Source organism: Amblyraja radiata, chromosome 26 (genome assembly GCF_010909765.2).
Source record: "Amblyraja radiata isolate CabotCenter1 chromosome 26, sAmbRad1.1.pri, whole genome shotgun sequence".
Taxonomy (NCBI): domain Eukaryota; kingdom Metazoa; phylum Chordata; class Chondrichthyes; order Rajiformes; family Rajidae; genus Amblyraja; species Amblyraja radiata.
In genome coordinates, this window is record NC_045981.1 from 31,435,191 (window position 1) to 31,459,482 (window position 24,292).

General features: G+C 38.7%; 1 protein-coding gene across 2 annotated transcripts; it reads left to right on the forward strand.

Moving 5' to 3' along the window:
* The first annotated feature begins 316 nt into the window (after positions 1-316).
* Positions 317-23,963, forward strand: mfsd11 (major facilitator superfamily domain containing 11). Of its 2 annotated transcripts, none has more exons than XM_033044610.1 (13): positions 317-713; positions 7,604-7,659; positions 8,869-8,976; positions 11,588-11,667; positions 13,879-13,975; positions 15,314-15,372; positions 16,180-16,324; positions 18,123-18,160; positions 18,272-18,337; positions 19,172-19,297; positions 19,383-19,569; positions 20,047-20,182; positions 20,373-23,963. In XM_033044610.1, exons 1-13 carry the CDS (start codon positions 618-620, stop codon positions 20,532-20,534), a joined length of 1,356 nt encoding a protein of 451 aa, XP_032900501.1. In that variant the 5' UTR covers positions 317-617; the 3' UTR covers positions 20,535-23,963. The 2 variants fall into 2 exon arrangements, with proteins under 2 accessions (XP_032900501.1, XP_032900502.1); XM_033044611.1 differs by having other exon boundaries at positions 563-713; positions 8,970-8,976.
* The last annotated feature ends 329 nt before the right edge of the window (positions 23,964-24,292 follow it).

A 24,292-nucleotide genomic window follows, 5' to 3' on the forward strand; every position in this document is an offset into this window, starting at 1 on the left:
TAACCCGGAAACACACCCCGACTCTGACCCCATCAGCCCCAAATAATAAATAAAAATACATTTTTATCAATTATATGAACCCATTCCATCATTATATTTACTGTTATATATCTCTTTCATTTCGAAACTTCAAAATTAAATCACTTAGAGCGAAATGCCTTCTGGTTATTGTAGTTCGCCGTTTTTCTTTTTGACTTTCCTTTCGATTTTATTATAAAACGGCAAACCTTACAGCAAACCGTTTGCCGCCAGCGTATTAAATGCAATTGTAAGTGCCGCGGTGTAAAGACATAACGCAGCGGTTGTCGGTTGGGCTGATACGCATGCGCGTGTCGCTTCCGGTGGCAGTGAGAGAGTGAAGACGTTTAATTGTTGAGAGAAACATCAAACTTCAGCGGCCGCGGCCCAGGCCCCAGACCCCAAGCCCCAGAGCCCCATAGCCCAGGCCCCAAGCCCCAGAGCCCAGACCCCAAGCCCCAGAGCCCCATAGCCCAGACCCCAGGCCCCAGACCCCCGGCCCCAGACCCCAAGCCCCAGACCCCAAGCCCCAGACCCCAAGCCCCAGACCCCCGGCCCCATAGCCCCAAGCGCCCAGGCGCCAGACCCCAGACCCAGCCATGACGCCCGAAACAAGGAAATTAACCAATGTCATCATTCTGGGCTGCTCTTTTATGTTCGTTTTCACTGCGTTTCAAACCTGTGGGAACATTGAGGTGAGTGCTCACGGCCCGGACTTTAACCGTGGCTGCAGCTGTCACTAATACAACATATTGTTTAAGAAGGAACTGCAGATGCTGGAAAATCGAAGGTAGCAATGTCACAAAATTTTGAGATTTTAAATCAAGTCTGTAATTTATCCTATCAGATAAAGCATAAAAAGAAGTTTAATTAATAATAATAATAATAATATCTTTTATTGTCATTGCACGTCAGTGCAACGAGATTTAGTGTGCAGCTCCACTGATGTACAAGAATGGTAAATAAATACAATACATAAATAAGCAAGCTGAATTGATTGACGTGACCATCTGAGGGAGACTGTCCAAAGAGGGTGGGTGGGGGGGCACTCATTTGGGCCGATTCAGAGCCGCTATAGCTCTTGGGATAAAACTGTTCCTGAGTCTGGAGGTTCGGGCGTAGAAGGCCTTGTAACGTCTGCCAGAGGGAAGTAGTTGAAACAGACCGTGACAGGGGTGTGATGAGTCCTTATGGATGCTGAGGGCCTTCCTGAGGCACCGCGTGTGGTAGATGCCCTCCAAGGCTGGTAGCTCTATCCCGATGATCCGCTGCGCTCTGTTGACGACGCGCTGAAGAGCTCTCCTCTCCGTCTCCGTGCAGCTGAGATACCACACAGAGATGCCATACGTTAGTATGCTCTCTGTGGTGCAGCGGTAGAATGTTGTCAGCAGCTGTTGGGGCAGACCAGTCTTTTTTAATGTCCTCAGGAAGAACAGTCGTTGCTGTGCCTTCTTGACCAGCACAGCGGTGTTTGTGGACCATGTGAGGTCTTCTGAAATGTGAGTGCCCAGAAACTTAAAGCTGGACACTCTCTCCACACTTTCCCCATAAATGGAGATTGGGGCGTGTTCTCCAGTATGGGACCTCCTGAAGTCAATAATCAGCTCCTTGGTCTTGGAGGTGTTTAGTGCCAAGTTGTTATTGGCGCACCAGTCCAATTTGATACCTAATTCACTTTCATATCTTCAGTATTAAAAAGGTTATGGCCATTTTCATACTCTGAAATTAGCATCTTGTTCCCTATTGCTTTTCCATTGACTTAACTCAAAAGCTGTGATCGAGGACAGTCAAAAGCCCGTAAAATTAAGAGAACTGAATGAAGTTTTCAGTTATTATAGATTGAAGCATTCAAAAACAAATGTGAAACAATCTTACTTGGATGACCTGAAATTAAAGCATATAATTAGTTAGTTACCTAATTGTAGCTAATTACAAAATTCAATTACTGGATCTAAACATCTATCCATTTCTTAAGAAAAGGTTAGCATTTTTAAATAGCCTAAGTGTCCAAATAACATTCACACAAGAATTCACAATATAACATGATTTTTAAATTTCATTGTCATGAATTTATAGGCCAAATGGAAGGAATTTAGTGTTTAATTCCCGTAAATTAATGGCCATTTTAATCATCTTGCGAATGTATTTTTGTGGAATGCTATCGATTCGAACGTTGCGGTTGCGGTGAATTTAAACCCCAAATCGGCAGGAAAAACACTGCCGGTTCGTATATTTACATAATCACATATTCGCTGATGACATTTCGATTAAAGTAATCCTAAGAAGCAAGTTTATATGTAAAATAAACGACTTACCTTATGTTTTGTCCCGGACGTGAGATCCGTTCCGTTGCCTGCGTTAGAAGTAGCTTTTTATTTTACTCCAGCGCTGAAATTGTCCCGCTGTTTAAAAAAAAGAATTCAGAGAACGGCAGTCGGAACGATTGTTCAGCATTAGGTAGTAGCCTGAGAAAATATATCTCGGACAGGCATGAGAAAACGGCATTTTAACAGCACTGGCCCCTAGTTACGGGCGCTCATGAACATGGCACACCTATGAACCATTGCCTTGGCACTGTCCTGAAGGCAGTGGCTCAAATACTCACACTCACTCGTCCCCGGCCTATTGACAACCCCGATCCCGACAGTGAAGCCCATACACAGAAGGTGTGCAGCTGTGCCGGCGGCTTTGCGCAGGATGCGGTATAGCCAGAGCTCGGCGCTCAGTGGCTCCGCCATTGCGGCCGCCAGTGCGGGCCTCCTTGAGTCATTGCACCTGGGTGTCGGGGCCCGGGAGGTACCAGAGATGATGGAAGACTGTGGGCCGAATGATTACAGAAAAAAAATACACCAGTGGGCCGGATAACTTCAGGTTATGGGCTGCATTCGGCCCGGGGGCCGTAGGTTGCCGACCCCTGGAGTAAAGGATAGTGGCATTGATACATTGTAGTGGAATATAGAATACAGCAGAGTGGTGCTGCAACTATATTGCATTATAAAATAAAGAATAATATTGCTGATAAACTACATTGCAATAAAGAAGAAGTGATAGTGGATTTGATATTGATTAGTAGGACTGGATGTTACAATCCCGAAGGTTCTTCACCATAACTGACACCCGGTATTCTTGGGGGTGGCCACTAGGTGATTTTGCTACCAATCAGACACGTCTTCAGTTGTGTACCTCAACGTCACTGGGTGTTTCGGCCTTTTATCACAAGACACCCTTAGTCGAGGCAGGCCCACCGCAGGGTGATCAGACCTGGGTGTGTGTCTTGTGGTTAGCCTCTAGATGGTCACGTGACAGCCCAGACAGCATCTTTTCTCTTCAGCCACAGCCAGTGACTGCTCCATTCTGCTTTTTTCCTTCCATCTTCCTCTCTACCGCTGACTGTGGCTGGTTGGGCTCTGGACTTGTGTCCGTTGGTGGGACAGTACTTGGTTGAGCTTCGCCTGGGGTGCTGATACCCTGTGGATTCTGGTGGTTAACCTGCCACTGGGCTTCACTCGACTGATTTGGCCTACCTCTTAGAAGGTAATGGTCAATGCGAGGCCTCACACCAAGCTCTCTCAGGCACTTTTCCCTGCCCTGGTGGATCTTGAGACCCTTCTCTGATGTTATCTTTTCCCAGCCACAGATGCAGCTTCGTAGCTTATGTCCTGCCGGGGCTGCTGCTCTGTCCATGGCTATGCTAGTATAATATAGAATGAAGGATAGTGGTGCTGATAAACCACAGTACAATAGGGAGGTTTCACGGCAGTCGGGTCACGACCCATGACCCGTACTGTTGCTACGCTACTCCAAATGGATTACACATGATGTACTACAGGTAGGCACTTACCATTGTTTCCAGCGTAGCGGGCCCGTTAAAACCTGCTGAAATTGTCAACCTTTGCGTTGTAAATAATTATGGAAATCGGGATAAGCGTGAGAGACATTTAGCCTACTTCAGAATTCCAAAAGTGAGGAGAAATGACAGTAGATAGAAACGAGAGCTGAAGGGGTCAACAACAGACAGAGTGCTTGGCGTACATTGGCCGTTTGCTCACTGCATTTCATCAAGTAAGGCATTATTTGTGTTTTTTCTTGATTCCTTTGGTATCTAAAAATTCTCAGAAGTGATAAATCTGGCTGTAAATTTTTCTTCAGATGCGTTTTCATTTTGTATGTAAAAACCCACGAGAACCATGGGCGATTAAAAAAAATTACAGCCAGATTTATCACTTCTGAAACTTTTTAGATACCAAAGGAATCAAGAAAAAACACAAATAATGCCTTACTTGATGAAATGCAGTGAGCAAACGCGATAATTCCCAATATTTTCAATGTTTACCAAGCACTTTAGCTGCTGTAGTCCCTTCAGTTCTCGCTTCTCTATACCTTCATTTCGCTTCACGTTTGGAATTCTGAAGTTGGGTACATGTCTCTCACACTTACCCCGACTCCCACAATTTTTTTCAGCGCAAAATTCAACATTTTGGCGGTTTTTAACAGGTAGGAAAGTACGCGTTTCTAGCATTAATAACATATACCGGAAGTGACGGATGTCTTCCAGTTGGATTTAGCGGCTCCGTGCGTCGAGCCCTGTGACCCAGTGACCTTCCGTGCAACCCCCCTATATAGAATAAAACAGTGTGAGTGATAAACCATATTGCAATATAAAATAAAAGATAGTGTTGAAATTCTGTATTACAATAAGGAATAAAAGATACTGTTGCTAATAAACTACATTACAATATTAAATAAAGGATAGTGTTGCTGATGTTATATTACAATAACAAATAAAGCATAGTGATGTTGATAAACTGTATTAGAAAAAAGAATAAACCAGCATCTACATTTCCTAATCTCCCTGTAGATGCTGCATGACCCGCCGAGTTGCTCTGCGCTTTGTGATTTGCTTACAATTCTAGCATCTGTAGACTCTTGACTCCTAAAAAGCCGACTTAACATTTCAGGTCAAAAATTTGTCATCAGACCAGGTCTTCGCACTGATGCTGTGTGATCAGCTGGTTATGTTTTTCCTGTTTCTGCTGAATTTTGCATAGAGTTTGAACATAAATATTATGGGGAATAATTGGTGGGACCAGTGTTTTTTTACCAAACATATATCTGATTTGAAGTTCTACATTTTGATATGTGCTGAAAGTGAAGTAACAAAATGAAATTACTTATAAATTACAATTAAAACACAAAGTGCATGTATAACTCCAGGATAAGCACTAACTAAGAAAACCAAGCCAAAAACTAAAGAATTATCTAACTAAAGACACCAGCTTACAATAAATGACTTCATATGCAAAAAAACCCAGCTAGCTACAGATTACTCCCCCTTTTTATTTAAAAAAAACTAATCCTGTAGATGCAAGTATATAATTGGGGTTATCAAGTGGGCACCTCTCGTCATTGGTGTTTCATTGAGTTAAACCCACAGCACCTCAGGAAGGCTCAACAGTTGGTTCTGACAACCCCTCTCTCACCACCTATGCTACCAGTATCTACTAAATACAGGAAGCTGCAGCCAATTAGCTCACTCTAACGAATGCTAAACACCTGCATTCTATCTTCCACTAATCCTAGCCCATCATTAAGCTTGTAACACCAGAAATATCACCTTGCATAAGACTGGGAAACACTTGCACTGACTACAATTACAAAGAAATACACATACTGCATGTCATACATTTCCTTTCTGCCCCCAACTGACACTATTTCTTCACCACCAAATCCACCTACTGCCTTGCTGGAATATCGAAGGTACACAAAATTGCTGGGGAAACTCAGCGGGTTCGCTCCATAGATGCTGCTGCACCCGCTGAGTTTCCCCAGCAATTTTGTCCACCTACTGCCTTGCTCTGCTGCATCTGACATTTGCTTTACAGCCTGATACAAACTCTGTCCGCGAATTCCTAGGTCTCCAAATAGTTATGTGGACGATCTCGCTATGAAACCTCTACAACCCACCTCTACCATCCTTGCTGCTCAACTTCTGCTGCCAACTCTACATATCTAAGCCATTAAACCTATAATGTAGCTTTCTAATTAGAGAATCTGAAAACTAAGAGAATACTCTGAAGTATAGACTCTTGTAATGTCACAACAGTGAGCACATTTTACCAGAAAATGTTGAATCTAATTCAAAATGTCAAACTATTTGTGTATGACAGAAACATAGAAAATGGCTGATCATCCAAAATCAGTACCCTGTTCTGGCTTTTCCCCCCATGTCCCTTGATCCCCTTAGCCCTGGAAGGTAAATCTAACTCACTCTTGAACACATCCAGTGAATTGGCCTCCGCTGCCTTTTGTGGCAGAGAATTCCACAGATTCACAACTCTCTGGGTGAAACCGTTTTTCCTCATCTCAGTCCTAAATGGCCTACCCCTTATTCTTAACCCTGGTCCTGGACTCCCCCAACATAAGTAACATTTTTCCTGCGTCTACCATGTCCAATCCTCTAAGAATTTTATATGTTTCTGTAATATTTCCTCTCATCCTTCTAAATTCCACCGAATACAAGCTGACTCATTCTTTCATCATAGGTCAGTCCCGCCACAGTTATGAAGGCCAACATGCCATTCACTTTCTTCACTGCCTGCTGTACCTGCATGCTTACTGGTAGATTATAACCTCAGAATTGAGAGCATTGATGCCTCTTTCTGCAAGTAATTATTTCCAATTTATGTCAGAAGATTGATTGCAGCAACAAAATAACTAACATTCCAATTCTAGTAAATAACAAGCGCTTGTAAACAACTCTTTCAAAGTAGACCAATGTCATCCACCAGATACTCCAAAATGCAATGACACGGTCACAAGATACAATGAATTTAGTTGCCAAGTATGTAAGAACATCCACGGAATGTGATTTGCCGTAGTCATACCAAAAAAGCAGTAAGAAACACAACTACATAAATATTAACATAAACATCCACCACAGCGCACTGTGATGGAAGGCAATAACGTATTATCTACTTCCTTCCTTTTCTCCCGGGGTCAGGGCAGTCGAACCATCCGCAGTCGGGGCGATCGAAGCTCCAGCAGCCGGCGATCGAAGATCCCGCATCGGGTCGATCGAAGCTCCTGCGGTTGGAGCTCCCGAAGTCGATCCCTAACTAAGGGGCTGCGAACTCCACGATGTTAAGTCCGTAGGCTCCTGAGGTTGGAGCTCCCAAAAGTCGATCCCCTGCAAAGGGACCGCCAGCTCCACGATGTTAGGCCGCAGTGCGGACGGAGATGCAATATGGATAAAGTCGCATCTCCGTCGAGGAAAGAGATTTAAAGAAGTTTCCCCCACCCCGCACATAATACAAACTAAAGATACACTAAAACATACATTTAAAACTAAAAACAACAAAAGAAGAAAAGGACGAGACAGACTGTTGGTGAGGCTGCCATCGTGTGGCGCCACCCGGTGGGTCACAGTGAGATTGCTGGCTATTGTTCTTTCAGATATCCATGAGGTGTTCTCAAAAGTTCTATTCTGAACAGGATAGTTTTGAAACATCAGAATAACTTGTAGATATTAATGATCAATGGGAAAGAATGTTTGTTTTAGATTAAAATATTAATTTTTGTTTAACAGCAAACCGTCATCAAGAGCATCAACAGCACACAGTTTCATGGAAGTGGATATACCAGGTTCCTTGTTTATTTTCTTCTGTGGAATGATACTGTATGAAGACTTGTGTAACACTGAGATAGCAAGCCTACCCTTGCAAATGTTACAAGAGCTAAACAATATGTAGTATAATTTGTAATATTTTATCTATGTTGAGAGTAGGATATGATAACTTGATAAAGTACAACATTGTTTCTGTTGCAGTTTTAGAACATAGAACAGTGCAGCACATGAACAGGCCCTTTGGCCCACAATGTCTGTGCCGAACATGATGCCAAGACCAACCTTTATGTGGCTGCACATAGTCCATATCTCTCTTTTACCTGCTTATCCAAAAGTCCTTTAAATGCCACTATCTACCTCCACCACCACCCTCAGCAGTGCGTCCCAGGCACTCTCCACCCTTGCACATCTCCTTTAATCTTTGCCCCTCTAATCTTAAAGCTATGCCCTCCAAGTATTTGATATTTCCATCCCAGGAATTTAATTTTTTGACTGAGAATTATGCGCCTCAAATTTATTTACTTGTATCGGGTATTATTTACTTGTAGCAACCTCCAACGCTCCTGTCTTCCTTATCAGCCTGGGCAATCCAAGTCTGTCCATCTCTCCCTGTACCTAATACCCTCCATTCCAGGCATCATTGTGGTAAACCTCCTCTGCACCCTTTGTAGAAATGCCCTTTGTTATAAATCTTCATTACACAGTCTTCTGATTAATAGTTTCTTTATTGTTGAAGAAAAACAGTAAGATATTCATCCAATCTTCTTCTCTGACTCGTACACTTTAATCTTCGTCAAACTCCAGCTTATCGCTTTTAAACGTTAGAAAATTCCTCATGTCTCGGCAAAACTCCACACGGTCGAAGGGTGTTCCTTCTAGCCATGTCGAGCTCTAAAACTAAAACTAACAAACTAAGCTTCTGCGCAAGAGAACCCAGCAGCAAACACGCCACCGACTACGTAATAAATCCCACCCACATAATCACTCACTAACCAAGCCATCTACATTTTCGTCCAAGTCAATAATATATATCACATTTCACAGAGGTATCAGCACAGATCCCTGCGGAACTCCATTAGTCATAAACCTCCGGTCTGAATATTGTTCTTCCACCACAGCCCTGTCTTAAATCAGTATTTCAATATTATTTATTTAAATATTGTAAATGGGGATGCAGTTATTTTTTAGCAAATTATTGTGCTGACATTGATTTATGTTTCTTATAGTTTGGCCATAATTTACACTGTGTTTTCTGCCTCCAATCTGTTGACTCCATCAATTGTTGCTCTTTTGGGATCTCAACTTTCCATGTTCATTTCTGGATTAGTGTACAGGTGAGTTAAATAAAGTTCACTTTTTTGTTTTGTCTGTATTCCACCTTACTCTGCTACCATTTACTTTATTTTCTAAATTTTCAGAATTCAATTTTTTTAATCTTATGATTTTATAAATAGGGGGTGGTTTTCACAATGTAGATGGAAGCACCCCAGTGTGAATGTTGTTCTTAGTAAACTAGACATTGATCCTGTTGGTCATTTTGTACACTATTTCTTTTTTTCCATTATCCATTAAAATTTTTTTTTAAACTTCTTTAACTAAAATCAGTCTGTATATCAATTAAGTGTTGGAATTTGTTTTTAGTTTTATTTTGTGCATGTCGATATTCTGCAATATAAGCATTTGGCTTGTCACTATCAATTACTAACTTTGATGCGTACGAATGGTTCTAATAAGAAATGTTTGCTGCTTATACAATGACAGTAAAAGGATACATGTAATTAGAAGTATTTAAACATGCTTCCTAACTATACTGTCATAAAATATTGCTTCTGCGAATTACAAATAATCAGATCAACCCAGTACAATTAATTATGTGGAGGTCAAATAGTCCTTGACAAATTTATTTGTGTTTTTACGGATTATAATTGATAGTAAGGGATAAATAGTGGATGGAGTTTTTGTATTCTCAGAAGGAATTCAATAAGGTAGCATGAGGTGGTTGCATAAGATCAGGTCTTGTGAGCTTGAGGTAATATGTTAGCAAGGAATAAGGATTGATTAATGAACAGAAAACAATGAATAGGAAAACTCATTTTTTGCAATGGCCTTGAGTAATTAGTGGACTGGGCCAAGGACTGGTGATAAGGCTACAGCTATTTATGATCCATATCAATGAGTTAGATCAGTGCACCGAGTGTAAATAATCCTGATTTTGCTGATGATATAAAACTGAAGGAAGTAGGGATTGCGTGAAGGGTTGACCCATTAAGTGATACCAAAACGATACCAAAAGGAACATGCTTTGAGGGAGGTACACAAAATTGCTGGGGAAACTCAGTGGGTGCAGCAGCATCTATGGAGCGAAGGAAATAGGCGACGTTTCGGGCCGAAACCCTTCTTCACTTGAGGGAGTGTGAGATAATCCGCTTTGCTTGGAAGAATGTTTTTGTAAAGTGAGAGGTTAGCAAAGGTTGGTACATAGTCCTTGAATACAGTTAATCATTGCTTCTGAGCCATAATATAATTGTTGGGTTCAATATCATTTTGTGGAAGGAAATTATTCCCACATAAGAGATTAGTATACAAACTTAAAGCACACGGTATTGGGGGTTCAGTATTGATGTGGATAGAGAACTGGCTGGCAGATAGGAAGCAAAGAGTAGGAGTAAACGGGTCCTTTTCACAATGGCAGGCAGTGACTAGTGGGGTACCGCAAGGCTCAGTTCTGGGACCCCGGCTATTTACGATATATATTAATGATTTGGACGAGGGAATTGAATGCAACATCTCCAAGTTTGCGGATGACACGAAGCTGGGGGGCAGTGTTAGCTGTGAGGAGGATGCTAGGAGGCTGCAAGGTGACTTGGATAGGCTGGGTGAGTGGGCAAATGCATGGCAGATGAAGTATAATGTGGATAAATGTGAGGTTATCCACTTTGGTGGCAAAAACAGGAAAGTAGATTATTATCTGAATGGTGGCCGATTAGGAAAGGGGGAGATGCAACGAGACCTGGGTGTCATGGTACACCAGTCATTAAAAGTAGGCATGCAGGTGCAGCAGGCAGTGAAGAAGGCGAATGGTATGTTGACATTCATAGCAAAAGGATTTGAGTATAGGAGCAGGGAGGTTCTACTGCAGTTGTACAGGGTCTTGGTGAGACCACACCTGGAGTATTGCGTACAGCTTTGGTCTCCTAATCTGAGGAAAGACATTCTTGCCATAGAGGGAGTACAGAGAAGGTTCACCAGACTGATTCCTGCGATGTCAGAACTTTCATATGAAGAAAGACTGGATAGACTCGGTTTGTACTTGCTAGAATTTAGAAGATTGAGGGGGGATCTTATAGAAACTTACAAAATTTTTAAGGGGTTGGACAGGCTAGATGCAGGAAGATTGTTCCCGATGTTGGGGAAGTCCAGAACAAGGGCTCACAGTTTAAGGATAAGGGGGAAATCTTTTAGGACTTTTTTCACACAGAGAATGGTGAATCTCTGGAATTCTCTCCTGCAGAAGGTAGTTGAGGCCAGTTCATTGGCTATATTTAAGAGGGAGTTAGATGTGGCCCTTGTGGCTAAAGGGATCAGGGGGCATGGAGAGAAGGCAGGTACAGGATACTGAGTTGGATGATCAGCCATGATCATATTGAATGGCGGTGCAGGCTCGAGGGGCCAAATGGCCTACTCCTGCACCTATTTTCTATGTTTCTATTCTTGACAATGTTTGTTTTTTGGGATTTGCCATGTGTGGTCTATAAGGAAGAACTAGTGGATGTAGCATACAAGACAACTTGGGGGAAAATAAGTATTCGGCATACAGGTACAACATCCTTCATTTTGGAGAGGTTTCTTTTTCTTTTCCATATAATCCTGCCTGTAATGCAAGGATGCTGCTTAATTGATTTATATTTGATTACATTTATATCTGATTTTAAACTTTATTTTCAGTGCTTACGTTGCAGTCTTCATTCAGCCGTACACTTGGTCCTTTTACTTGGCTTCAGTCATCATTGGCATAGCAGCCGCAGGTCAGTATTATTTTTTATATGTATTAAGCAACATGAATAAAACACAAAGGAAGAGCTTTTAGTAAAGATCTCTATTATCTTTCAGATAGACAACTAATCAAATGTAATCCTGTTCATTCTCTTGATTAAAATAATGTTCAAAAATCCATAGGGAGGTAGTTTCTGTATTCTCATATTCATTTCATTGCATAAATCAAATTTAATCTATGTGTCTAATTATGGGAATAGATTGGTCAGGCACCGTCAGTTAATGTTCTTGCAGTTCCAATAGGAGGCCATTGACCTGGATCATTATTTGTTTTTCCCCAATGAAATGGATTGCATTCATTACATTGTGTTTGGAAGATAAAAATCTGCATGTGTCTGTGTTAATATTGGTCTTCATTTATTAGTTGTTTTCAATGAGGTTCAGATTAGGCAACCACATTTTATTTCTATGTACCTAATTTTGTTTTATTTCTGAACTGTTGGCCTGCTCAGATCATCCTTCTGTGAATGTTAGTGTTGTTTTGCCTTACTGAAGCATTGCTATGTAGTAAACAAACCGTTTGAAAAGTTCATCGGGCATGCAAATTCTTATTTTTTTTATTCCAATGTACATAAGCCAGCTCCCAATCTATAGATTCTTTCAGTTGGTATTTTCAGTTATTCTTTAAAAGTGTACCCATTGGGAATGTATTTTTCTTAATGTGACCAGATATCATGATTTCCTATAGAACTTGACACCTCTCGCTACTCACTCTCACTCCTCACCAGCAATTCTCATTTTTTACTTGTAACAATGATTTCGTTATAAATGACAAATGTTGCTGAATGTTTTACTCCCATTAATTGGCAGGAGATGAAGCTTTATTGATAAACTTTGAATGAAACTGTCTTTTAGTCAGTTGCCCCCAGTAAAACTGATACAAGTCTTAACGTTTAAATTTTACCGTACAAATGGCAGTTTTATTTTGTTTGGAGATGCAGCCTGGAAACTGCCCACTGTGTCCACACCGACAATCAATCACCTGTTCACACTAGTTTCATGTTATCCCACTTTTGCACCTACTCCTGACACACTGGGGAAAATTAAGAGGCCAATTGACCTACAAATGCGCGCACCTCTGGGATGTGGGAGGACACGGGAGCAGCTGGTGGACAGCAATGTCACAGGGAGAACGTGCAAACTCTGCGCACACAGCACTTGAGGTCAGGGTTGAACCTGGGCCTCTGGTGCTGCCACTGTGCCACTTGTAGGTTTTAAATTATCCAAGTTATTAACATGTTTAAGGTGAAACACATTCAGGCAGGTTGTGGGGCATGGACAGAGCTACAGTTCAATTTCCTTTAATGCACATTTTCAATTGGAGAATTCAATTTCATTTTTTGTCTTTGAAAAATGTTCGTTCAAAATAACCTCTGGAGAATCATACAACCTCCTCCATTCACACCCGGCAAAAGTACTGCTGAAGAATTATTTTTTCTACTCATCATTGGCAGCCATCTCTCATGACATTTTTCTTCTGAACTTTGACCTCAACAAAATCTCCTGAACTTGGCGAATGTAACCACAGTTTCCTTCTTTTTGGCTGTATTCAGGGATCAACCCTGTTTAGTGGTAAATTATTGGAATATTTTACTGTAATGAACAGTATATCTGGTTGCATTTGTATTAAACTTCAATGTGCTATATCATGTTGACTTTTATTTCATTCAACAGGAAATTAGGCCTGGTTTTAGTTTTTCTTTGTAACTTCATTCCCTGATATTTGTCGCCTCTATTTCTGCCATTGATTTTTTTTCAAGGGTAATTAAATATGTGTGGGTTTGAGACTAAGTAAATAAGAAGGACCTTGGTAGATTGATCGCCAAACAGGGGGAATAGATTTTACTAATAAGTAATTAGTAGAAAGGTTGGAGAGGAAATGTGGGAAATTGTTTCCATCCACAGGGTGTTTAGAACTAATTGCCTAAAAGGCTGCTGAGCTGCTAGAGGAATGAGTTAGTGAAATTGTGGATGTTACTCTGTGCAGTCAGTGCAGAAGGAGTAAATGCTTGGTGTGCTATGTCTGATGTTAATAAATCAAAGTACTATATGTTATTTTAAATGAATTGCATTTTGAAGATTGGGAGAAATCTAACTGGAATGAATGCTTCCAATTAAATATTTTGTAATATTGCTTGAAATTTATTGAATGATTGAACATTTCTTTATTTGATGTTTTTCAGTGCTATGGACAGCACAAGGCAATTGTTTGACAATAAATTCGGATGAAAATACAATTGGAAGAAACAGTGGCATATTTTGGGCTTTGTTGCAATTTAGGTATTTTTTTAAAGTGACAATAACTGAAATCTACTTGGATGTGCAAATGTGTGTATTGTAGATTTTTTTCAAGGCAAGATATTTCCTACCTAATTTTATTCCTCTTTAAATATGGGTTTATGTATGCAAAATGGGCAAACATTTGCAAGTTTGTCCATTTCTAAAAGTTACAGATCGCCAACAAGCATCAAACGCTTTCACTTCCTCTAGATCAGTGTTACAACTTAAAAAAAATTAAAACTTTGCATGCTGCTTGTGTTTCTGAGGAAGTGAAAGCTTTTGATTGCTTATTGGTGTGAGCTGTACCGTTTAGAAATTAACAAACTTGCATATGCTTGCCCATTTTCTACCCTTGGATGAATTCTCCAAACCCTCTCCCCTTTCACCATTCTTACCCAGTTTAAAAATGTTTTAAAATATAGCAGTATAATGGCATCTTTGGGATATATATGGTATATATAGTGTATATATGTGTTTTATATAGTACAGGTGCACAACCTTTTATCCGAAAGCCTTGGGACCAGACACTTCTCGGATTTCGGAATTTTTCGGATTTCCGAATGGAAGATTTTTAGCGTAGATTAGGTAGGTCGCGGGCGGCGCCGGTTGGTGCTCCGACCCCGGCAACTCTACCCCTGGCTGCGCGGCGCTCCAAATCCAGCGCCGCCCGCGGCCGGACACCCGCAGCCCCAGCTCCGCGATGTTGGGAGTCGGCGGCCACAACGCTCCGGAGCTTACCGCACGGCGACCCGGTAAGGCATTGCCCGCTCCCCGCCTCTCCGACCAGGTAGGGGACTAAGAATTAAAGTTTCCCCCTTAACCCCCCCCTTCACATAAAAGCCCTCCAAACTAACTGACTAACATTTAAGCAATGATTTACAGATGTTTAAGTGTCTCCCCGGTCTCCGGGGAGGAGGCAGCCGCTACAGTAGTACAGACCTGGGTTGACCGCGGGTCGTTTCGGGTCAAGTTTGGCGCCAAATGCGAGCTTTGGTGTGCAGACGACATCCTGGGGGAAATGTCCGGTTTTCGGAGATTTTCAGTTTCCGGAACTCCGGATAAAAGGTTGTGCACCTGTATGTGTATATGTATGTGAGCTGTGATTTTTAGAAATTAACAAACTTGCATACATATGTGTGTGTGTGTGTGTGTGTATGTACACATACACCTATATTTATATGTGCGTGTTCGTACTCGTACGTGCACACTCGCATGTGTACATTATATATATATATATATATATATTTCAGTGAATACTTGTCTTTTGGCTAATTGTGTCATTAGTCTTGTTTAATTATTATTTTGAATGTAAACTAATATTTTATTTCTTTATCCTAGTCTTTTATTTGGAAATCTGTATATATATTTTGCCTGGAAAGGAGAAAAGCATATTTCAGGTCAGTTTTCTTTGCCTATGCTGCACAAATATAAGGAGGAACTTGGCCATAACATTTTCTTGCAGACCACTAGTGCTGAATAGCAAATTTATAATGTTGACTCTTTTTTTTTAATACTTTAAAGTTTTGTTTCTGCATTGAAGGGGTTGCATCCATAACCTAAACTGTTACACAATAGAATACCCCAAGAAACTAAAAATAAAGGAACAATTCTAAATATTTTGAAATGGCATAATCATTTTGCATCAGTCTGTATGGCACTGTATAACTTTAATTTTTCTCCATGCTTATCTTTATTATTATACTTTAGTACCAAAGCTTTTCTATTGCAAATATTGGTGCGTGTTATGAGATTTTATACCTTATTTATTACATTTCAATAAAAGCCCTTGTTCAATAAAAGCCCTTGCAAAGGCAGTGTGTGAAGCACAACCCAATTGAAGACATAGTGGGGATTGTTCCTTTAATCCAAGTCTATTCTTCATTTTCCAGCAAGATATGACAAATCTGAAAGAGTATAATATTCCGCTATGTGACTAATGAATAAAGTGATTTAAGAGTTCTGCTTTTTTGTGGCCATATCAATGTTTCAATACTCTTTTGTGTTCACATCAATAGGCAACTGTCATCATAATAATCCTTAGTTGATGTTTCATATTTTAAGGTGCCATTCTCTGTTCCTGAATAAAACAGAGCTGGCCACCTTCTCTTAAAGCTTCTGCTTCTATTCTTAGTTATAGTTTCTTGCTATTTTATAAACGTTAGTTGCTTCATCATCTCATTGTAGTTTTGTTTGGGTATTTTCAGATTATAATCGTAGGACTGTTTATACTGCACTCACTGTGATCAGTTTGGTGGGAAGTGTTTTCTTCATTCTTATAAGGAAACCTGTCTCAGAGATTCAGTCCACAGAAAACAATGTATCTGATGATGTGCATGAACCTATGATTAGGTAAACTTTTTTACTTTCCTTTAAAAAAAAAAAGTAACTCCTACCTCTTGTAGTTATTTAAAGTTTGGAACATTTTTTTGCACGTTGTTCAAGAAATCTAGACAAAGATGAACAATTCCACATTTAGTACATTAGGGCAATTTTAGATTTTATTTTGTTGTTTGATAGTGTGTGTGTGTAAATAACAAAATTGCTGAAAAGAGTTGTATTTCACTTTGTGGGCATTGAGTACATATACTATACACAATGCCATCCATAATGTTTGAGACAGACCCATCATTTATTTATTTGCCTCTGTACTCCACAATTTGAGATTTGTAATAGAAAAAATCACATGTGGTTAAAGTGCACATTGTCAGATTTTATTAAAGGCCATTTTTATACATTTTGGATTCACCATATAGAAATTACAGCTGTGTTTATACATAGTTCCCTCCCCCCGAAGATTAATATATCAGAATGATGGCAAGAGCAAAGTTTGGAGGAGAGAAGGAACTGCCCAAGATCTAAAGCATACCACCTCATCTGTGAAACACGGTGGTAGGGGTGTTATGGCCTGGGCATGTGTGGTTGCTGAAGGTACTGGCTTCATTGATTAGACAACTGCTGATGGTAGTAGCATAATTAATTCTGAAGTGTATAGACACATCCTATCTGCTCAAGTTCAAACAAATGCCTCAAAACATTGGCCGGTGGTTCATTCTATAGCAAGACAATGATCCCAAACATACTTCTAAAGCAACAAAGGAGTTTTTCAAAGCTAAAAAATGATCAATTCTTGAGTGGTCGTCAATCACCTGATCTGAACCCAATTGTCCATGCCTTTTATATGCTGAAGAGAAAACTGAAGGGAACTAGCCCCCAAAACAAGCATAAGCTAAAGATGGCTGTAATGCAGGCGTGGCAGAGCATCACCAGAGAAGACACCCAGCAACTGGTGATGTCCATGAATCACAGACTTCAGGCAGTCATTGCATGCAAAGGATATGCAACAAAATACTAAACATGACTCCTTTCATTTACATGACATTGCTGTGTCCCAAACATTATGGTGCCCTGAAATGGGGGTACTATGTATAAATATTGCTGTAATTTCTACATGGTGAAACCAAAATGTATAAAAATGGCCTTTATTAAAATCTGACAATGTGCACTTGAACGACATGTGATTTTTTTCTATTACAAATCTCAAATTGTGGAGTACAAAGATAAATAAATAAATGATGCGTCTTTGTCCCAAACATTATGGAGGGCATTGTAATGGGAAACAATTTAATAGGTTAATCATTTTGTAACATGCTGCTGTAAATGCATTTTTTTCCCAGTTTGTTCAGTTCTCTATTTTCCCTGAATCAGTTGTACTCTTTATAAGCAGTTCAGATAACTTGTCTATATTCTAAATGCATGGCAGTTTAGTAGCTTCATAAAAATGTATTCATCCACAAATATTGATATGCTATCTTCAACACTTTTATTGTTCCATGCACAAATACTGATTATTTTACTCAACAATGTTTCAATTTATAGGACGTAATATATGTTGTGCAAATTAAATATGCATATCAGAACAAATGAAAGGTAATTCTAAGACCTTTGACTCGCTTGATCAAATTTTGATCCATAATTATGCTGAGCAAGCAAGAGCAACCATTATTATTTGTTTAGCTGTGTGCTGTACTCATTTGATGAGATATACCTATTCAATTGGATACCAAATATAAATCAAACTCCACTAAGTCCAGGATTCTGTGGTACTTAGCTTTTCAGGGCTGTTAACATTGTTTTGCATCATTTACAGAACTCAAGAACAGCCATCACAAGCAGTAGCTGCATTCAGTAAGTATTTTTCATGTATATTTGCACTCACCCAATATTCGCTAATTTATTAGATGCCTATCTTAAAATCTCTTGCATGCTAATTGACATTATTTTATTTTATTCAAATAGAAAGTGCAATCAACATATTTTTAACCAAGGAAATACTGCTTCTAAGTGTTTGCATTGCCTACACAGGTAAGGTTTGAATGGTAACTAGATTAGTTATTTCTTCAATTCTTGTATTCCTGTACATAATGGGTCAAAATAATTGCTGCAAGTTTAGAGATACAGCGTGGAAAAAAAGGCCCACTGAGTCCACAGCGACCAGCGTTGACACCCCTACACTAGTTCTATTCTACACACTAGGAACAATTCAAATAAGCAAATTAACCTTCAAATCTGCACGTCTTTGGAATGTGGGAGGAAACTTGAACATCCGGGAAAAAATCCATGTGGTCACAGGGCAAACATGCAAATCCCATACAGTCAGCAGCCGTAGTCTAGACCAAATCCAGGCCTCTTACGCTGTGAGGAAGCAACTCTAACTCTGTGCCAATGTACCACCCTAGATTTCAAATATATTTGAAAATAATTGTTAATGGAGTGATTATAATTGTTTTGTTAATGTAACAATATATAAAACAAGCACGTGTTAATATCTTAACATATGTGTAACATTTTTATGAATTGAAATGCATTAAAAAAAACTTTTAAGGAAAAAAATGTTCCCAATGCTGATAAAAGGATGTCTGGACTTAGTCATGGTCCTCAGTACATAACTGACTGTTAAAGAAATGTCCTCTGCTTTCCAAGCTCATATATATCTCCATGATCTGAGTGTCATGGATTATGTTTACACTTCATCTGTGTAGGTACAGTTTATTTGCTGGTTGGCTATCTGTTGGTATAGCTGATACATTGCCTGGCTAATGCAAAGTAAGATGTGAAGAAATCACTTGCACTTCAGAATAGAAATTGAAGGTTGTCTAATAAGTGAACCGATAACATGTTGAATTGTTTCTTTTCTAGGGCTTGAGCTAACATTTTTCAGTGGGGTCTACGGTACATGCTTGGGAGCAACAAATTATTTTGGGGATGAAGCAAAAAGCATGATTGGTTTAAGTGGCATCTTCGTTGGTGTTGGAGAGATTATAGGTTTGTAATCGTTTGCTGTTTGTTATTATAAAAAATAAACTTTGTTAAATGAAAATACATTTATTTCTTTTGTACTCATTTTTAGGTGGTGCGACTTTTGGATTGCTGAATAAATTCCTCAGCAAGTATCTTGGCATTGGCAGAAACCCTGTAGTCCTTCTGGGTTTATTCTGCCATATTTTAGCCTACTATCTCATATTCTTAAACGTGCCAAATGATGCACCAGTTGTTTCTGATGTTGGGACAAATGAAGCTGCTTTTCTAATTCCAAGGTTGGTCATATACTTTGATTTGCACTTCTTTCTCATGCAAATGCAGTATTAGTTATGAGTTGGGTACTATTGGGTCAGAAATGCTTAGACAGTCATAAAACAGCTTTTTTTCCATGAGCAGTAGCTCTACTCAACAGCCAAATGTGTGTAGCCTCCTTTTACTCTGGTATTTTATTTTATTCTTCACATGTTTAAATTATAACGGTTTATTTTTAATTGTCTACTGTGTATCGTGCTGTTTTCCTTGCGAGCAAAGCACCAAGGCCTTGGCTACATACTTGGCTAATAAAATTTATTCAATTCAATTCAATCATTTGTTTCAATGCATGGGCTAAATTTTTTCAAAAGCTAAGGTTTTTTTTGTAGCTAGATAACAGAGTTTGCGTTTATAAAGAAATAATATGATAGTTATGGAAGAGAATGGCCCTGTTTGCACTGATGAATTTTCCAGCTCACGATATGCCTTTTGATCCCCAGCAAATTTATCGCAATAGCATGCAGTTTCCTTCTGGGACTGGGAGACAGCTGTTTCAACACACAACTCCTCAGCCTTGTGGGATTTATGTATGCCCAAGAGAGTGCTCCAGCTTTTGCTGTCTTCAAGTTTGTGCAAGTAAGAATGAAAAAGCTTTCTAATGAACTAAAAAATAGTTAAATAAATGAATTGTCATTTTTAATATTTAACAAGAAAAATGTTTTCAATACGCATACTGGTATTACCAGGTCTTTTTATGCTATACGTCAGAGCTACCTATTCTTTCACTAAAATATTTTCTTTCTCTTCCCACCCCTGCCCTCCCCAGTCCATCTGTGCAGCAATTGCATTTGGTTACAGCAATTACCTAATGCTTCAATGGCAACTACTTATCCTCTGCCTGGCTGCATTCTTCGGTACCATCTCCTTCATCCTCGTGGAGTGGAATGCAAAATCGAGTTTCACCAGCCGTGGTTATGATCGTATTTGACGAAGAAACAAGCTATTTTTGAAGAATATACATTTTTAGAATATACATTTTTAAATCCTATTTTTTATTAAATTTCACTTTTATTGTGATGAGCAATTTTAATTTACTGTGCAAATGTTTTCAAAGCATTTTCAAAACTAGTGTAATTTAAGGATTTATCTAGAAAAATATATATAATAAGGTTAGTGCAATGAACAAGCTGACTGAAAGCTGGGCACTAAAGGGTTTGTACAATAATTTGGGCAAAGAATTCTGCTCAAAATTAAAACCATGCACTTGAAATATTCTGATTGAACTAAAATCTGAATATTCGGAATTATTTAACTACTGTATGGAAATGCTGTTTTAAGCATTTTCCCAGTGGTATCCAAAAGCATAATTTAGAACCAAGATGTTATTATTTGCCAAACATACTACTAAAAAAGTACCAGATTCCATTAACATGGAGCAAAGAAGACATGTTTTTATTTGAAACACAGTAATTTGAGATATTTCCAGTAGTTTTTGGATAAGGTTAAAATTCTTTAAACTTACAGAGAATCACTATTTGAAAGTTCCCCTTACATCAAATGGTACATCATTCGTATTGATTCTTCTAAATGTACATCGAAGTTACTTGAAATATATCTTCCCAATTTTATCGGTGATTACACTAAGATTCTTATAATTACTTTCATTTAGTGTTGGTAGTTTACATAATAAAACAGTTATGTCAGCTATTTTCGATTTTGCAGAAATATTTCCAGTGGTCACATTAGTGATGCAGTATTGTATGGTTACTAATTGTGATGAGAACTGAAATTATTTGGCTATAAAATTGATTCATTTTGCCGTATTTTGATAGTTTATTAAAAAAAATAGCATTTGAAACTGCTACTGATTTATCGCTGACTACTATTGTGTAAAGATCAAAAGGGAAATATTGAAGTTGAAGAAGCAAATGGGAAGGAATTTAAATGCTAATTACTGTATTGATAACCTCAACTATATTTTATAATAGTTAGGATTCTATTAATGAGTTTTATTTGATTCCGTTTGAGTTTAATTTGATTCTTTTTTTTTTTTTTAAATAGCTGCTGTTACCAAAGCAAATCTGCAGAATTATTTTGATTTCTCTAAAAGGGGAAGTATTCTTCACTATCCAATGGAATTGGATATGCATGTTGCATTTTTTTGATATTTGCAGTGATGCAGAAAAAAGAAATAGTTGTAACTCATTGGTAGCACTGGTGAATCAGATGGTGGTGGGTTCAAGTCCATTCCAGATGAGATATTAAACAGTTTTTGTTTGTTCCTCTAACTAGATATAAAATATCCCATGTAGAAGAAGGGGAAGGTAATCTCTTGTTGGTTAATATTAACTTCTTGAAGCATCATCACTAATTATAAACGACCTTGTCATTGTAAATAAAAAGCAAACATTTGTTAATATGGAAGTGGTAACAAGGTGCATAGAAAAAAGTTAATCCGCAGGACAGTCAGCAATAACATGAAAAGCACGTCATAGGTAATGGAGAAGCTGCAGATACAGAATTTGTGGACTTTCTGCCAGCATTCGATAAGGTTACTAAACAAAATTAAAGCCTTGGGTTTGGGAGAAGAACACTGGAGTGAACTGAGAGTTGGTTAATGAACAGACCATTAGAATACCTAAGTTATGAGTTGGCAGGCTGAATCTTGGGGTGCTGCTGTCCCAGCGATTTGCAAGGTATTTCATCGATTTGGATGAGAGGGACCAAGTGTAATATATTCATGTTTGCTGACACTAATCTGAATGGCATTTAGTGGAATATGCAGAGGCTTGAGGCTGATATAGACAGGCTATAGAACAGTACATCACAGAAACAGACCCTTGGGGCCCACAATGTTCAATGTTGATGCCAAATTAAACTAATCTCTGCCATCATGTGACCTATATCCCTCCATATTCCAGGGCCTCTCTAAAAGCTGTGAGGACATGGCAGTCAGATTAAAATGTAAGATAATGAGGTTGTCCATTTGGGTTTTAAAAAAAATCTTTTTTGACGTAACAGATTGAATGGTGTTGGTATTCAGAGAGACTTGGTCACACTTGAATGGGAAATACATGTGATATGTTCGTCTTTATTGTCAAAGGATTTTGTTCCAAAAATAGAGATGTCTTAAATTATATCAGGCCCTGGTGAGACATGCATATGTTGATTAATTTTCTGTGTTTAGTGCCTTTTCAGTTACAATATCCAAAATAGAATTTGGACAAATTAGAATATATTTAAATACCCTTAAATCCCAATATTTCACCCAGTCTACACGATTATTTAACTGCATTAGTTATTGGATCGTTAAAACGGAGGAACCAAAGCATCATTGGAACTGCTTTCTTATGTCCTGGTTTACTGATTTAGGTTATCCAGCATTAAATTAAAATGTCAGATTTATTTTTTTGCTTTGAATTGTTCTTATTCTTTATTCCTTGTCAGATGACTAAAGGGTTAACTAAAAATAGAGATTTTTGGGGAGCTGGGCGAGGGGTGGTGATATTGAAAAGAAACCATGTTGCTTAATCCTATTGATTGTAAGACTTGTCCTGAATTTAGTTCATTGGTGAAATTGGTTGCAAACTTTGATTCAAAGTGATGATTGGGGATCAAAAGGGATTTTCTGCTCTTGGGCCAAGGACACGTTGTTTGAATTGGGCAAATTGATCGACATTTTAAAATCCTGCTGCTAGTCTAAGAATCTTTGCTGTACAAGTCATTAATTTATCCAGATACAATAGAAAGAAAAATGTATGATTCAATCATACATTTTCATCTATTGCAATACAACATAGAAAGATAGAAAATAGGTGCAGGAGGAGGCCATTCAGCCCTTCGAGCCAGCACTGCCATTCATTGTGATCGTGGCTGATCGTGTCCTATCAATAACCCGTGCCTGCCTTCTCCCCATATCCCTCGACTCCACTAGCCCCAGAGCTCTATCTAACTCTTTCTTAAATCCATCCAGTGATTTGGCTTCCACTGCCCTCTGTTGTGACATGGTCTTAAAAAATGGTTAATTTATTTATTTTGACTGTGTGAATAAAATATTGGTTGAATTTAGTTGTTACCATAAATTTGTTTGAAATTAACATGGCATTTTAGATGGATTGATAACAAGACATAAATTTGATTTGAAAATGCTATTGTTCTATCCATGACTTCTACATCAAATGCAGACATACTGTGGTCCATTGTGACAATTTGTATCAAAGTGTGTAATATTTACAATCATTTTATATAATAGTCATTGCACTTTATAACTTGTTCTGAATTCCTTAATACTTAATGTGCATTCATCTGAGTGCAATAAATTTGTATCTGCAAGCCACTAAAATATGAGTTATGCCATCCTTGTCAATTAAACAAATTCTTGTGAACAATGTACTCCAGTTAAAATGTGCAGTCATTCCTCATTTGCGTCATTCTTTGCACAAGTAATGTTATAGAAAATAAAACATGACTTTGGCGTAATCAGAATATTAAGTAGATGCAAATTGCATTTTAGAATAAATGATAGCTTTTCATCTTTGCATGAAAATTCTTCTATTTCAAAATATTCCCAGCATAGAAGTATTGCTGCATTAATTAATAGAGAAAATTACATTCTAACGGTGCAATGCAAATATTTTGGGTATTAACAGTAACATTCCAAATAATACCATGAAGCATGGTTAAAAGTCTGTTACCTTTGCAGACTTTCTAAAAATGGGTTAAATCACTTAACTGCTGCACCATAAA

Excerpts from the sequence above, each read along its gene's own strand:
- mfsd11 (XM_033044610.1), top strand. The coding sequence starts at position 618 with ATGACGCCCGAAACAAGGAAATTAACCAATGTCATCATTCTGGGCTGC. Across the intron at positions 16,325-18,122 it reads GTGCATGAACCTATGATTAG|AACTCAAGAACAGCCATCAC; the intron begins GTAAACTTTTTT and ends CATCATTTACAG. Across the intron at positions 19,298-19,382 it reads TGGTGTTGGAGAGATTATAG|GTGGTGCGACTTTTGGATTG; the intron begins GTTTGTAATCGT and ends ACTCATTTTTAG.